Below are 15956 nucleotides of genomic sequence, written 5' to 3'. Positions count from 1 at the left end.
GCAAGTGCAAGAGGCAGCAAGAAAGTGCATTGAGGCCACATGAGGGGCCCAGAGAATGATGCAAGCTGCAAAAGTGCCTAAGAAATCTTACCAGGACTTCACCATGCTTTACAAAAGTCAAAACGGGTAAGAAATGACCTCGAAACAGTTAAATTATGGCTAAAATATGGCTTACGGAGTGGGCACGGGGGCTGGAACCATGGGCAAGAGGGCCAAGGGGCTGGATCGGGGGCCAGAGGGGGGGCATGGGCACCCCCTGGGCCCAGAAACCACCCCCAAAAGGAGGCGCCTCAACTTGGAGTGCACCCCAAGTCAGAAAAAGCACATTCTCTCTCGAACTTTTGCCAAGAATAGGGAACCAGGTGCTTTTTGCAAACTTGTGTGCATGTTGGGGCCATATCTGGCAGCCCAGAGCTTAGTTTTGCATGCAGGTGGGTGGAGTTGAAAGCTCTCTTCATCCTCTACAGTTTCCTCCTCCATAGTTTCCACTAGTTTTGCTCATATACGGCAGTTCTCCTTCCAGGCTGCCTAGTACTTAGTCTAATTTCTGCACTAGAGAATAGCAGAATACTAAGTCCTCTAGAGAGGCTCTCCCCCTTTTCTCTGCAGGAACTTCTTGTCCTTGTGGCTTGTGTTCCTTGAGAAGAGGGCAACGAAAACTGCAGGTACACAGAGAAGATTGCTGCTTGTTTGGACTGTGGAGTTCTTAGCCTCCACAGCCCTCTTTGTGTAAGCGCTTCGTGTAAGCAAAGAAAGCCATGTAAGTATTAATTCACGGGTTCCGTGATCAAGTAATACAAGTCCTTTCGAGGGGAGGGTCAGCCTCATGAATCCGGCCCTCAATCTGTGTCGATTGTGTCAATTTTACTCATGTTTTTGCATATGTTTATGTGCATGATTATGGCTGTCGTTATGGCAAATTTGCCTCTTGATTATGGCTGCGTAGGCGCCTATGTTATGTCTCCACTGTGTGTGTGTGTGAGATTGATGTAGATTCTTGTTTGTTATGCAAGAATTCATCACACACAAGTCACAATTGAGAAGTGTGTGTGTATGAATCATTCTCTAAAAAGTCTACGGAGTGTTGTGTGTGTATGCTCAAATTCATGGTGATTCTATGCTGTGTAGATGCATGAAAATTGCACACTAGTTTCGATGCTTGTAATACATGCACCACACTCGTGGTGTATGTGTGTGCAACTCTCTCTCAATCTATTGCATGCCTTGAAGGCAAGATACGCTAGTTTAGACTAAGGGATAGCTAGACTGTGTGTCTCAGATTGATTCCAATTTGCAGATTTTGTCTTGCAATTTGTTAACGATAATCATGCAACAGTTTCTTGGAAACTAAAAAGTGTATTAAAATTAGACGCATAAAAGGAAGCGTGGTTTCACTAGTCCTCTTATCATGTTTTTTGACAAATTAGACTTCAGCTGTTATTTGCATAATTTTGTTGTCATTTTTCATGGTTGAGCTTTTGGTGAAGTGCTCACCTCCAAAAGCCACATCAAATTGTTGGATAAAATTCATTTTATCAATATTTTCATACATCCCATCATAGGAAAGGAAGGTGGTGCTTTTACCTCCTCCTTTGAATTTTTGAAGGTGGTGGGATCTTCCCCATGCTGGAAATGTGCATCTATGTCCTCTCCTCTTGCGGTCCTTAGGAGAAGGACTATCCTTATATGCTTTCAGAGGAACGAGTTGATGATTTTCTCTTCCTCCAACGTCGATACCTCTTGCTGCTTCTTTCTTCGTCAGAATGAGAAGAGCTTGAGCTGGGCTTGGACGCCACCTCTTTGTGACTTTGATAGAAGAGCGTTTTTCTAGTCATTGTTTTGGGGACCCTTCGTAGTTCGAGTGCTCATGACAAGATGAATCATTTTCCTTAGATTATCCTTCCAGTTACTCGAATCTTCTTTTCTCTTGTCTCAAACATGAGGGTTTTGACTTCCCACAGGAGCATTGGTTCGTCTTCTCAAAAGAGGAGACCTTGTTCCCGAGAGCATGTCTCAAAGGTGAGTCCAACCATTCTAGGAACCAACCTCCCTCTTTGGGAATTGGTGGAAGCAACTCATGAGTTTTTAATTATGCGCGTATGGCTACTCGCAAACTAGGATTACATTGCACTTCTTGTAGCTAGTGCGCATAATACATGATGGCTCTCATGCCTGCTTCAGAGACAACATCATGCTAGCTTACGTGTTGCCAATTCATTTCTTCATTTTCTTGGTTTTTGGAAGCCATAATGCTTCTCCTTAAAAATCAAGAAAGGCCTTTGGATACCCACATTGTGGTAAGGGTTTCACCTAAAATTTAGAGTAGAGGAGTTGGGCATAATAGTGTTCCTCCAGAAAGCTAGTCTTTGGAGACTTTCCACATGCTCACCAATGCTAAAACCATGGGTACCCTTCAAAAAGGTGCATTGATAAGACAAGGAATCCCCTGAGCATCTAGCCAATAAGAAAAGGATAATAGCTCCCAGTCCCTCTTACTCTACTTCATAAGAATGCCTACCTTTTGTGAACTATCTTGGATCGTTTCCCTCTTTAGAAAGAAGAAAGGCCTTCAGCTATGATACCAATGTTATATTTTTGTGCTTAATTTTCAATGAAGTGGATGTGAAATTCTATGACGGTTGCAAAAATTCAAGCATAACCCTTGATAGACTCTTCAATAGAAAATCGCACACACACATAGAAAATTTGTAGACACGACATCGCATAGAGGGCCAAATTTCATCGGGAAGACATGCACATAGCAAAATTGTAGACATGACATTGACCCCCCATGGAAGGATTTGTATTATACTTTCAATTAGAATATGTGTATATCACATGTAGAATCCTTTTCTATGCGTAACTTGCATCATGTGCATAATCCCTTCTCTTTGTGCATAACCAAGTAGAAAAGCTAGGAGCTTCTAGGCTCAAAATTATTACAAGTGTCGGCAAAAAGAATGGTTGAGTATGGGAAAATTTAAACACTTAATTATTTTTTTGAAATGTGGGTTCCAGCTTAGTGGGATGGGGCCCACCATTGTAGTTAACAACAAACGAGGAAGAAATAATAGAAAGCTACAAACCAAAAGATGAAAGGGAACTTGTCTCATCCTTGGTTATCCCGAGTCTTGGGGGAGGGTGCAAAAAGTGATTTGGATATGCCTCTATTGCCATTCTTTTGTATCAAAAACATATAGCACTTAATCCTCTTGGGCATTTGATGCTTGCTAGGTATTAGATAGGACCAGAAGCCTTTGTAATTTGCAAAGAACACAGACTTTTTAAATTACAAATCCCAATCAAAATGACACATTCTAGTCACCATTGGATTGACTATGGACGAACCAAAACTAAGCCTTGAACAAAATATTATTTGCTCATTGTTGTGCTCTCTCCTCCCTCCTCCAGTCACAAGAAGTTTTAGACATTTTCCCACTATGCTTCCCACATTGCGGAATACAACAACATCATGAGCTTCTGCAAGCGAGGCGGAGCATACCTAGGAATACAACAACACCATGAGCTTTTGCAGGCGAGGAGGAGCATACCTAGCAAGGTGCGGTGGGGAGACCGTTTCCCCACCGCACCTTGCTAGGTATGCGGAGCCTCATCTGTAGAAGCTCATAATGTTGAACACTGAAGGGAAGCATGTGGGAAAGAAGGCCTCTTTCCCACATGGGAAAATGAGTCTTAACTCTTATCCTACTATTCAAAGGTTGACCACCTAAAGACCATGATATGTTATCTTGGGGTTTTCCTTGTACCAATATTTCAAGCACCATCCAAGAGTTGTTCCCTGGTCAGAAACTCATTGCCGATGGCATGAGAGAGTTCAACATGGAAATTGGAATGTCATATGGTCGGTCACTTCAAGACATTTAAATGTGCATGTACAACATCTCGAAGGGAGCAATCATGCAGTTATTGTATGGAGTTTGCAAGTGTTCTAGATCAATTTAATCATAACAGGTCTTGTAAGATCCGGCCTCGCTGATAGTACTCCAATTCTAGTAATTGCTTTAAGCAAAGTACACGAGTGCTTGCTATTTGTAGATTTGTAGTGATACTCATTTACTTATTTATACGGTTTTCTTGATAGGTGAAATTTTTTACCGCGTAGAAATAGAGCAATGCACAAGTTCAGGAATTTCTCTCCGATATAGGATTTCATGGAGGCAATGTAAAAATGATTGCTAATCCAAAGAGATCAACGACAACACATGAAGTTTCTTAAAACCATCAATTGGTGGAGTGAAAGCTTGCCACTTGCTCTCTTTTGAGAGTGATTTAGGCAAAATCAACATGTGTTTTGGATCAAATATGGTGGTTGGAAAGCAATACATATTGTAATCAAGGATCATATGGATAGAGAGTGGCAAGAAATAGAGAAGCAGACATGTGAAAAGCACTTGACAAAGTGTTTGCATACTCATTAAAAAGTATATTCATCGCTCTTCCCAGAGTATTCCTTGCTAAATTCAGAAAAAGGATGGTTGTTGCATGGACCACTCAAAGTATACACATCACATGGTATGCATTATACATTAAAGAGCTCGAATGTAGGCTGAAACAAAGGCCACCATCCAATTTTATTTTATTTCTTTATATCTCATTCTTTACACCCACTTGCCATGTTTGCGAAGGAACACGAATGTCCAAAAATATACACAAGGGATGAAGAAGTCATATTAGCAAGCAAAGGAGGGGGCAACAGCTTGGGGCGGCGATTTTTTAAGGCAAACAAGGCACAACAGAGGCCACACTATGGGTAACAATGTCAGGGAAGTTTTTGACTGTTTTTGTAGACTAGTGTTATTGAACATAAAGAACACGGCAATTATTGACAATTATTGATGTGCTGCCATAGAGTCCTCTTGTCAGGGGCTCCTGTTGTCTTGAGAAAGGTGTTTTACATAATCTTTTCAAGGGTGTAGTGGGCGGCAGGGGCTACCAGCCCCGGGACAGAGGCTTTTTTAAGATGATGAATCTGCAATAGTGGCATCACAAAAAGGCTTGAACGTTGCAAAAGTCCAACAAGAATAAACCTGGGAGTAGCCTAGCCACCAAATATGATTTTTCGATTGCACATCAAAGTAGTTTACATCTATCTTGTATGTGTTTCCTTCCTTGTTATTGTAATCCTCTCCATCTTCCATTTGTTCAATATGCTACTCTGATAACAAATTTCAAGACTCCAATTGTCACGGCGGTGCCCATGCGCGACAGGGGTGGGAAGCCTGCTACTCTCACTTATCCCATTTTCGAACCCCTTATAACACCAGGTGGACATGTTGACAAACAACCTTCACTTTTTTAAGAAAGTAGCACCAAACCTCGAAAGTTGGGCTTGAGATAGCATGCCAATGCCTCCAAATTGTTCAACCAAACAATGACACCCCAAAGCTGTGCAAAGCAGTTCATTGGGCACATCAGCATGAGCAGTGCCCATCTGAACAAGCATGAGATGTTCACAATACCCTAAAATTCATTGCTTCAATATTGACTGCCAGTTTAGGGTGCCTTTAATATAAGACAATTCAGTAGAAGTGGAATTTTTTAAAGGAAACAATGTTCTCCATCCCCAATGAGGAAGCATAGGGTATTAAACTCATTCTAGGGTTTCAGCAACAAACCTCACATAGGGAGGAAGCTAGGGAAGCCAAAGCAAGAAAGAACTTGTCGGGTGGTCTCCCTCTATCGACCGTAGAGGGAAGCAAAGAAGGATCAACCACCGTGGATTGCGATTCTGATCCTGTTGTAGTGACACTATCGTTAACATGCACATATTGAATATTGTCAAGGATTACCTCACGAGTCTCCTATACATACTTGAGGAATGTTAAATGTCATAATTCAAACAATCATGATGTAGGTAGGTTTAGCATGCTAGTGCGACTGTAAATTAACACCACCAAGTAACTAACAGGTTTTCCTCCTTTTCTTTTGGCAGTTTATTTTCGACGGGGTCTTCTTCTGTCTTTATTTTTCTTGGAAGATGGGGGGGGGTGGTGGTGGGCGGGCTTTATATTGCATAGCTCCTAAGTACAGCTAGTTCATCTGTTCATAATATGACCACCCCATAGCCCATTCCAGTGGTTAAAAGGTTTACATCCTTTCTCATCGGCCATGGAATCGGGTTTTGGTAAAGACTGCGACACTTCATAAAGTTTATTCCGCAACGATCTCCAAAAATGAAAATATGCGATATAGATATCTACATATACAGTCATCCTGTGCAAATTGGGATTGACAAAATAAGGGCAGAGGGTTTCCATGAGAAAATGATTTTTAAGCATAAAAGCCTTGTGTAATCTGGTGGCGCGCACACCTGAGAGTGTAAAATGAGATGCTTATACCCAAGCAATGAACTGTGTGTGTGTTAATGTGATGTTAACTTTTAAAGTCGTGAGATCTCCGAGTGATCTTTTTAATCACTCTATGCTAAAAAACACCTGAAGATATACATGACAAAATTGGCCTAGCACTAATGTTGGAGACCTCAAAAATTGTCAGTTTAGAACAACTGTCATTGTAACTAAACTCGTTTCCCTTGAAACAGAATTGCCTATTTACAACACTTTGGAGAAAGCAATGACAGTGAAATTAACAGAGTTTGGGTTGGCCTCAATAAAGGATCTTATGACTTTCACAGCATCCTACAAACGATCAAGCTGAATCAGGTTAGTAACTTCAAACATCATCACACCAATAATTTCCTACAAGGGCATTCAGCCACTCACCAGCACAGGAACTTTTAGACAAATCCCACTATCATGCCTACCTCATGGACTACGACAACAACATGAGATTCTGCAGGGGAGGTACCGTGTACCTAGCTAGGTGCGGTTGGGGGCAGGGGACCACTGGTCCCCCAGGTCCCTGCCCCCAACCGCACCTAGCTAGGTATGGGGTGCCTTGTGCAGTACCATGTCCAATCAAGAGCAGCTAAAAATCAATCCACATCTTTTCTTGGGTCCATAAAGATCTTACCTCCAGAAGTGTCCCTGGAGCAGAACTACCATGGTAAATCGGCTTTGACTTCCTTCCATCAAGTTCATAAAGGCCATCTGCCTCATATCGTTCGATAATTGCGTGTGATCAGAAATTATGAGTTTCAACTTCAACTCCAATAGACCATTGAAAATACTGTGCCACATTCTTACCATCGACACAAACGAAGCATATGAAATGTAGATCCACTGAAGTGTTAAGATCCGGAGGCTGCAAATTTAAAAGACAATGTCAGCCAAAGATTAATATCCTAGCTGTCCCGCTTCAGACATCCATAGTTACGAGGTATGAAAATACGGTACGAAAATTTTGGGAAAAAAGTCGCGCGCGCACGCGCACACAATTTTCTTTCCCAGCCTCTACAATGGCAATTATCCCTCCTCCCTATGCCACATAGCTATCCCTTGTCCCATCCCCATTCAACCAATCCTAAACCTCCCTTTTTTTAATATGTAGCCCATTCGGCCCGGCGTTGTAAAGAACGGTCCAATCAGAATACAATTAATCATATTGGTAATGAAGTTGTCTAAACTTTTAATTTGTCCAATTTTCATTTTATTTGTGCGCACTGCGCAGTTTAATTTTCAATTATAAATAAAAGTATATAACTCATAAGAAACAATGTGTGGACCCTCACTCTCATGCTTGAGATGGTGGGCCCAAATTTTCTAAATGCATGTGCATGCCAGTATTTCCGGTACTCTAAAGAAGCATTGATTCTACAGTGCTGCTTGACACGTGGACACCAGTAGCAGAGGCGCATTTCGACATGTCTTGCACACGTATTTGCACGCACACACACAGATAAAAGCCCAAATCAAGACCTGTAACTGAGGATGGCCAGATAAAATGACATTCGAATACTTCCTTGTAAAACAACACCAAAAAACTCTTTACAGTATACATGAAAAGCAGGGCCATCTTATTATTATAGACGTTGGAGATGATTGTAAAGCTAGACCCCTGTCTCCATTGAACCATGACTACCTGGGACAGGCTATTTCACCATGAGGATTGTAAAGCTAGACACATTTCGCAATGAGAATATAACTGCTAATAACGCTTTCTATTTCATCATCTTTTTCAAGGGCTTCAGCTCTCTGAAAAGTAACACAGAAAGTAAATAATAAACTCTTTCTACTTGTCATTTCTTTTCTTATGCCACTATAACACTCCAAAAATCTACATGAAGCAATTCATTTACCTCATCTGGTGTTAATCTTGCAGTAGCTTCAAAGAACCTCTCAAAATAAGACCCCTGCGCTGTCCATTAATATTACTGGATAAGAACAAGTGCTTCACATGTACACAGCTACACTCAGATTTTATATTTTAAGTGGTAAATCATTGTTGTTTGCACAAAGCCCAACGTGCTTGAAGACTAGAGATCTTGCCCATAACTTAAGAAAGGAGGTAAAGAGTGGAAAAGATATGAAACAATACAAATCAGAAAAATGTAGTACTATTAAGGGAGCACTTACTCAAGGTCACCTGAGACAAATTGTTTCCTACAGCATGAAGCAGAGCCACCGTACCACAAGCGTTTCCCACTGTTTGTTTCATAAAATACACTTTGCTACTAACCTGCAAAAATAAAGGAAAGAGCTTCAATTAAAAACTAGCAACGTGCATAGTTGCTGATCAGCACTTTTTCTACTCAACCCCAATTTTCATGAATTCCCAGAGCCAATACATCTCAAACCACAGTGTGCCCACTAAGCATCCCGGTACATAAGTCTTGCTTCAACACCTATACATGACTGGACAAAACTAGGATGAAGCTCTTTTAAGGCTTGAATAAGAGAAGATTATGTTCACATGTGAAGTGTAACTGAACTTGCTTGCCCTAGTTAGAAGCATTTGAACCTGTTAAAACCACCTTAATTCTCACTCTCATTCATGCAAAAAATAGGCCTGGGTAGGTGGAAACTGCACAAATCACAGGTCTCAGGACATACCTTGGTTTTCCCAAACAACACTAATGAGACTTGTCATGAAAATTGAACACCTCAACTGAGGGGTCTAGAGATGGGATTGAACAGGGTGTGGATGCCGATAGCTTCACAAAGCTACTAGAGGGTAATGAGCTAGAGCGTCCATCCAAACAAGTCCAATGAGCCACAAAGCAGCAAGAAGGGTACTCACCATACTTCCTGAACCCAGATAAGTATGTGTCAAAAGGTGTAGCATGCTTACATTTTTGTCCTCCTTGTCACAATTTCTCTGTTCAGCTCGAGATGCTTCAAGCTGTGATTGCTCAGACAAAGGAACTTCATTAGTGAGGCACCTGAGTGAGCACGTGCACACGCGAGCGCGTGTGTGGTGTAGCATAAATAGAAACATATTTGAATAACACAATTGTTGTGTAAATGTGTGTGTGTGTGTGAAATATGTGTTTAGCATGTCATCTACAAGCTTATGCATCTGAAAATTGATCAGCCTTTCATGGTTATCTTTTACTTCAAAAGGTGACATTTTCTTCTTCTTGCGTAGAAGATAAAATAAAGGAATCATGCATGCAAAATTGCAAATATAATTGCATGCATCCATACACACAAATGTACATATATAGATGCATATAGGCCTAGGAATCCAGCAATATGCCCAAATTCACCTAATCAGAAAGTGCAAGTTATAAACTCATGGTAGTCATCCACAAGATTATTTAACAACAACTGCATCATGCATAGAATAGATGCATGATCGTAGTCATCCACAAGACTATATAACAAACAACATATATGGATGCATATATACATGCATTCAGCCACAACAAATTTTTACATTTAGAAGTCAACTTACCTCTTAACCTTTCCTGATTATTTCCAGTGTTTTTGTGACCTTGGTTTGATGGGCTATATATTTTTACATGGGTCATCTTCCTGTTGGGCATGCCAAAAGACACATTCTCAATGCAAAAGTGTGTCTACGGGCATGGTTCCATGAAGGAGCATGACATTTCGTCCTCTATTCAAACAGAGGGGCTGAATTGTTGTAGATCCGCTAATTAGAGTTAATCTTTTAAACTAAAGACTCGTTTTTATACACATGTGAAGTGTATGTGGTGAACAAAATATGCAAGCGAGTATTTGCTCTAGCATTCATCAAACAATACACACCTCATCTGTGAGAGGAAAGAGGAACAATACAGCCAAAACAGGGGCCGGAACCATGGCAAGTAGCTCATTGTCAAAACCATAAACATCCACAAACTCTGCATCAGGAGAAACTCCAAGACCTTGGACAAACTGTAGAACCAACACCACAAAAGACAATAAAAGCTTCATTGTGTGGATTAGGCATCTCGTTTAAAGAACACATAAAGCAGAAAAGGTTTATTTTTACAAGTCAATCTAACCCTTGAAATAATGTTGATGAGAGCATTGCAACATGAAAGCTACAGGTCTATACAGGTCAAAAAGACATCTAAAGAGCAACATGGCAACGTCCTCCACATTGAGCATTTAAATAGATAATAAATATATGGGACAGACTATATAATCTTGGCATACAGTTACATGTCTTCAAAGGTCACACACTAGAACCTAGAAGCACAAACATTGAAACTCAATAAGTTAAGCACTAGGAGCATCTTAAGAAAAACACAGCAAGATGAATATTACTTACATCCTTGGTTGGGGTGGTTGCAAGATGAGGTTATCTAGTTTCATGGCGTGGGCGCCCTTGGCTTTAGCTGAAAAACATGCATTTTTTCAAGAAGAATAGCCAATCTCTCATAGTTAGCCAAGGAGTTTCACTTCAAGGTCTTCTAATGAAACATCATATGCAAAGTTGGGCACCTAAAACTATAATCTGATCGAATATCCAATAATTGCAAATCCCCTTTTCTTTGGGAACCAAGTTTGTATACAGGCCCTGTCCTAGGTTTAGACAGGTATAGTGAATGTGAGTAAATTACCTATAACTTTTACATTATTACTCATACGATGTTCCCACTTTGCATTTCACAAATACAAATAACATAGAGCTTAACTTGATTTATCGAGTAATTTTTGATGTGTTCTACTATTTTCTATATTATTTAAAAGATATTAGAATTGTCAAAAAACATACTATTTTATCCTCCCACCACATCTACCATTTAAAATGCTCAAATTGTATGGATCTAGTGATGATTAGATTGGGAAAGATTAGTATAATGTGGGTATAAGATAAAATTACAAATCTAACGGTTTGATTTTTGTAGATTTACTTTGGAAAATTTATTATGACTGTCAGAGGCCCATTAAATCAATAGTAATTTAATTCTAGAAAATTAAATATTGAATCTTTCAATCTAAAAACTCATGGGATCAATACTCTTGTTGCCATGAATTTATCAAAAAAAATTTGGCTTGATTTGAGTATGGGAAGGTCCATTTTCAATCCTCCCAAGTGAAAATTCCCATATTGTGTCCACTCTCCCCTTTTCAAGTCTAAAACCAATCCTAGTTAGGTTTGGAAATCTAGGCTTGGTAAACTTCACAGCTTAGGTTTCATTCCATGTGTGAGGCTTGGGTAGGCCCAAACCTTATACATGCATGCCACTTTATGTCCACGTGAGCATCGAGAGGATCCACATAAGCAGCTTGCCACCTCAGCTTGCCACCTCCACCCTCCATGTCAACATGGTCAACCTAGTTGACTCCCCACCTCATCATCCTAGTCATCATTAATGCCACATCATCTTGCCACCTTTGCATGCCACCTCGCACATGATGACATGGCATGCCACATCATGGAATTGCCACATCAACCATAATAGTGCCACATGTCAAGAGAATGCCACGTGTCATGCACGCTTGTGACACGTGGCATCTCCTTCCCACCTCCCCTCTTTTTTCAAAAACATATTTTTGGAAAAGTTAATTTAGTAATTTAGAGAAATAGAATATAGAAATTTAAATAATAAAATATATGTAACTTATTAAATAAAAGAATTTAAAATCACTAATTTAAAAGGATTATATTTTGGGATTAGATCAATAAAAATATTATTAAAGATCATATTATTAATTTTAAAAAAATAAATTTTATATTTTTATATTTCTTGAAATTTTTTTATGTAGAATAAACCTTTGAATAAAATATGAAAAAAATACTTTATTTAAAAAAAGCAGTTATATAATTATAAAATAAAAGATTTCTTTAAAGATATATTTATATACATTTATATATCTGGTAATGATAAATATTTAGACTTGTTAATAAATATTATAAATAATATTAATTTTTAAGTGGATAATAGTTTATCTTTAAATATCTTTATGTTTATCTTAGTTATCCAATCAATCTTAGATAGGAAATCCAGTGAGATTTGAAGTGGATAACCTATTTTTCCTATATAATCACACATCTCTAGTACTATCCCACACTTATCTGTAGTACTATCCCATCATTGAGCCCTTATAATATTTTCTCTCTTAGCTTCCTTGAGAATGGGTTCTCAAAGCCGTAGGAGTCGGAAACGTGATAGGACTAGACTCCCCCCCATCCACCAAGTTCAAGAGGAGGAGAGGAGAAGGGTAGCTCGTGAGAGAAAGAGAGAGTGGAGAGCACGTCAACGAGCAACACCTTCCGTTGGCGATGATCCAAGCCTTGCTCCTCCTCTTCCACTTCCTCTCCCTTCGCCCTCTTCCCCCCCACTACCCCTTAGTTTAGATAATCCACATGAACCCGCCCTTCTTGAGTCCTCTCTTCTACAAGAACCCACCCCCCCTCCTTTGGGCGCCCTTCGTGTGGATAGGAAAGAACTATCAAAGTCAGGGGCACATCGTCGTGCCCGTGCAATCTTCCAATCCTATTTCAAAGACCTCACGTCTTCATCACAGGCATGTGTGCTTGATGCTTTGATTGATCTGCCCAACATGGCCAACTGCAGGGCGCTTTCCGACATTGGAGGTCGAAGAGAGAGGAGAGCTGGCATGGCGGTGCTACAAAGTGTTCGTCATTCCTATAAAGTTAACAAGAAGAGGAACTCTGCGGACGCTTTGGCTGCTCGACGGGCTATTGTGGCAGCCATAAGTAGCTCCCAAATGAAGGGTAAGGTTAGTGCCACATCTCGCATCCTTTCCATAGCACCACACGCACTTAGAGTTGGGTCTATTAGGCGACAAAGTTTAGATGCCAATGAGGTTGGTGCTATGTGGGCGAGTAGTGGTCGTGTAGCTAGGCATGATCGCCTACTAGATGAAACCACTAGAACCTTGATAGAAAGTTTTTGGGAGGAGAATTGTCGTGCATCGCCAGTTTTCAAGAAAGCTTTGCGTAAGAGAGTGACAAGAGGAGTGTTCATTGAGCACGGTGCTTGCTTTCTTGAAATGTCCCAAACTGAGTTGTATTCTCAGTTTGTAGCTTCGTATCCAGAGCTTAAAATTGGGCAAAGGTCATTTGAGGGGTGTAAGCCTTGGTTTGTGAGGTACTCACGTCAGCGTGACACATGTTGTTGTCGCTACCATGTTGAGTTCAATCTTTTTTATGATGTGTTCCGTTCTCTTAGTGGGCATAGAGAGTTGCCTCGTAGTCCACGTGATTTCATCCACTCTCTTTTGTGTGCACGCACGGAGGATGCCCAGTTCCATAGGATGCCTTGTGTGGAGAGCAATTGCACATCATGTGGTTCACTTGCACATCTACAGATGGTAGATCTTGATGCAAGTGACCAAGAGATAGTGGCATGGCAACGTTATGAGTATGTGACACACCAGCTCCAGAGTGGTGGACAGTCCAGGAAGTTGCAGCTCGTGGACAAACATACACCACGTTGTCACTTCACAGCCACATTTAGGGAGCAGATCTACCCCTACATACGGCACAGTCATTGTGCCAAGTGGCAGGATCGTCAGTTCCGAGCATGCCTAGCAGAGTTTCCTATTGGTGTGGTCGTCTCTGTGATTGATTTTGCAGAGAACTACACTTTCACACCTTTTCAGGAGATACAATCTGAGTATTACTTCTCAGAGCAGGTAATGGTTATATTTTGTACTATTTGTTTTATGTTTGAGCTTCATTACTTAATTGATTTTTTGTGTCCTAAACGTATGTATTGCTTCCCTCACCAGGTTGCTATTTTGGTCCACATTAGCTATCGACATGCAGAGGCTCATGTAGATGGGATAGCGAGTACCCCCGAGACCCGTGTCATTATTCGAGAGTATCATTTCTATATCAGTGACGATCGTTCACATGATGCACATTTTGTGCAACACTGCTTTCGTCTCCATGACGATTTTTTAGGAGATTGTGGGATCAGACATGTCCAGCGATGGGTTTGGTCTGATGGTTGTGGCGCACAGTTCAAGTCATCACGTCAATTCTATTGGCTCTACAGGTTGTACTTATGGCTTTCTTACATTTTCAATTAAACTAAATTCACTAGAACATCTTAAAGAAAACAATAACTAAGACTATCTTTTATGGATTTATAGGTGGCATGTGCAGTCTAGTATCCCAGTGATTTGGTCATTCTTTGAGACTGGTCACGGGAAGGGTGAGCATGATGGTGCAGGCGCGTGTGTGAAACGTGCCTTGAGGCGTCATCAGCTGCGACAGGATGCTCAGCGGTTCAGAGATGCGGGCCACGTAGTCGAGTGGTGCTCCCAACATTTGTGTGGGAGTGCAACATCATCGTACCCCAGACGTGATGCTCGGATTGTCAGGAGATTTTTTTGGCATGTGGATGGTGGCACGATTGACCGCAGAGCCTCCCATGATTGTGACACAGTACCTGGCACCTTGGGCTTACATTCCATCAGGAGCACGTGCATGGCGGCCCCCACGATTTACACACGACGGTTTGCATGCTTCTGTGGAGCATGTATGGATGGCGATTGGTCACATTGTGCCTCGAGAGGATGGGCAGATGCATGGATACAGACATTCCTCTCCCCCGAGCATCCTTCACATCCAGTGGTGTCTGATGAGCACACAGGTCCTGCATTCATGGTCAGTTATGATGACCTGACAGATTTGCTACAGGAGGGTGATGTATTTGCTGTTATTGCCAGTGAGGGAAACAGCGAGGGAGTAGACTACTATCTGATGAGTTGCACTAGGCCAAAGTGCATGCTTGACCAGGATACAGTGGATGATCATGGGTTTTCTTATGACGCCCATAGCATGATTGTGGCAGGCCGGTTCTACTAGCAGATTCGACTTCATCGGGGGAGTCTTGAGTTCCAGCAGTGGAAGTGGGAGTTAGAGGCATTTCAGTTCTCTCATCTAGTGGTTGCTACCAGACTCACTCTTGTTCGAGTACAGAGCCGAAAACACAGTTCTCACCCTCGTTTTCGGCTTCGAGTGGATGACCATGAGAGCATTCTAGAGCAGTTGAGAGCTAGAGAGGGTGCTGCTGACTAGATCTCTATCTTGATAGTGACTAAACTCAGACTAGCTGGGTTAGCTCACTTACATTGTACTTAGATTTTTGGGCAGTGACTAACCTCAGACTAGCTGGGGTAGCTCATTTTCATTCTGATGTTTATATCATTATGAGTTTTCTCATTATTGAGTATCATTACATTTTAGTTGATGTTCTTGATTTTATTATATTTTTTAACACTTTGGCTATCATATTGTTTGTTGAAAATCTCCATGCCATCGTACCCAAACATGCTCTGATGGTGACCAAACTTTGCAAGCATGGGGAGGGGACCCACCCCCACACGCTTGCAAAGTTTGGTCCCCATCAGAGCATGTTTGGATTGGCAATCGGCGCCCAGTGCGGGTTTTTCAAGTCTCTTGGTGCTTAAGAGGCCATGGAAAATCCGGGCCTTCCCCATGCCATCGTACCCAAACATGCTCCGATGGGGACCAAACTTGGCAAGCATGTGGGGGTGGGTCCCCCCCACACGCTTGCAAAGTTTGGTCCCCATCGGAGCATGTTTGGATTGGCAATCGGCGCCTAGTGCGGGTTTTTCAAGTCTCTTGGTGCTTAAGAGGCC

At 41.3% G+C, this 15956-nt stretch overlaps 1 protein-coding gene across 1 annotated transcript; it reads right to left on the bottom strand.

The window, feature by feature from the left end:
• Positions 1–6248: 6248 nt before the first annotated feature.
• On the bottom strand, positions 6249–10411 carry LOC147641309 (ubiquitin carboxyl-terminal hydrolase 3-like). Its single transcript, XM_086812096.1, has 8 exons — positions 10134–10411; positions 9211–9261; positions 8496–8598; positions 8219–8277; positions 8043–8114; positions 7167–7224; positions 6994–7070; positions 6249–6659 (listed from the first exon to the last, which is right to left on the bottom strand). The coding sequence occupies exons 1-8, from the start codon at positions 10299–10301 to the stop codon at positions 6573–6575; spliced, it is 675 nt and encodes a 224-aa protein (XP_086668222.1). The 5' UTR covers positions 10302–10411; the 3' UTR covers positions 6249–6572.
• Positions 10412–15956: the final 5545 nt, after the last annotated feature.

Source organism: Cibotium barometz, chromosome 2 (genome assembly GCF_041138505.1).
Source record: "Cibotium barometz isolate CiBa-2024 chromosome 2, ASM4113850v1, whole genome shotgun sequence".
Classification (NCBI taxonomy): Eukaryota; Viridiplantae; Streptophyta; class Polypodiopsida; order Cyatheales; family Cibotiaceae; genus Cibotium; species Cibotium barometz.
The sequence above is the reverse complement of the archived record's forward strand: the minus strand, read 5'-3'. Positions and strand labels throughout refer to the sequence as shown.

Bases quoted from the DNA above. Each gene is read 5' to 3' on its own strand.
- LOC147641309 (XM_086812096.1), bottom strand. From the start codon at position 10,301: ATGAAGCTTTTATTGTCTTTTGTGGTGTTGGTTCTACAGTTTGTCCAA. The intron at 9,262-10,133 runs GTGTGTATTGTT...GAGCAATCACAG, and splicing joins TCTTTCCTCTCACAGATGAG to CTTGAAGCATCTCGAGCTGA. The intron at 6,660-6,993 runs GTAAGATCTTTA...GATCGTTTGTAG, and splicing joins CTCCAGGGACACTTCTGGAG to GATGCTGTGAAAGTCATAAG.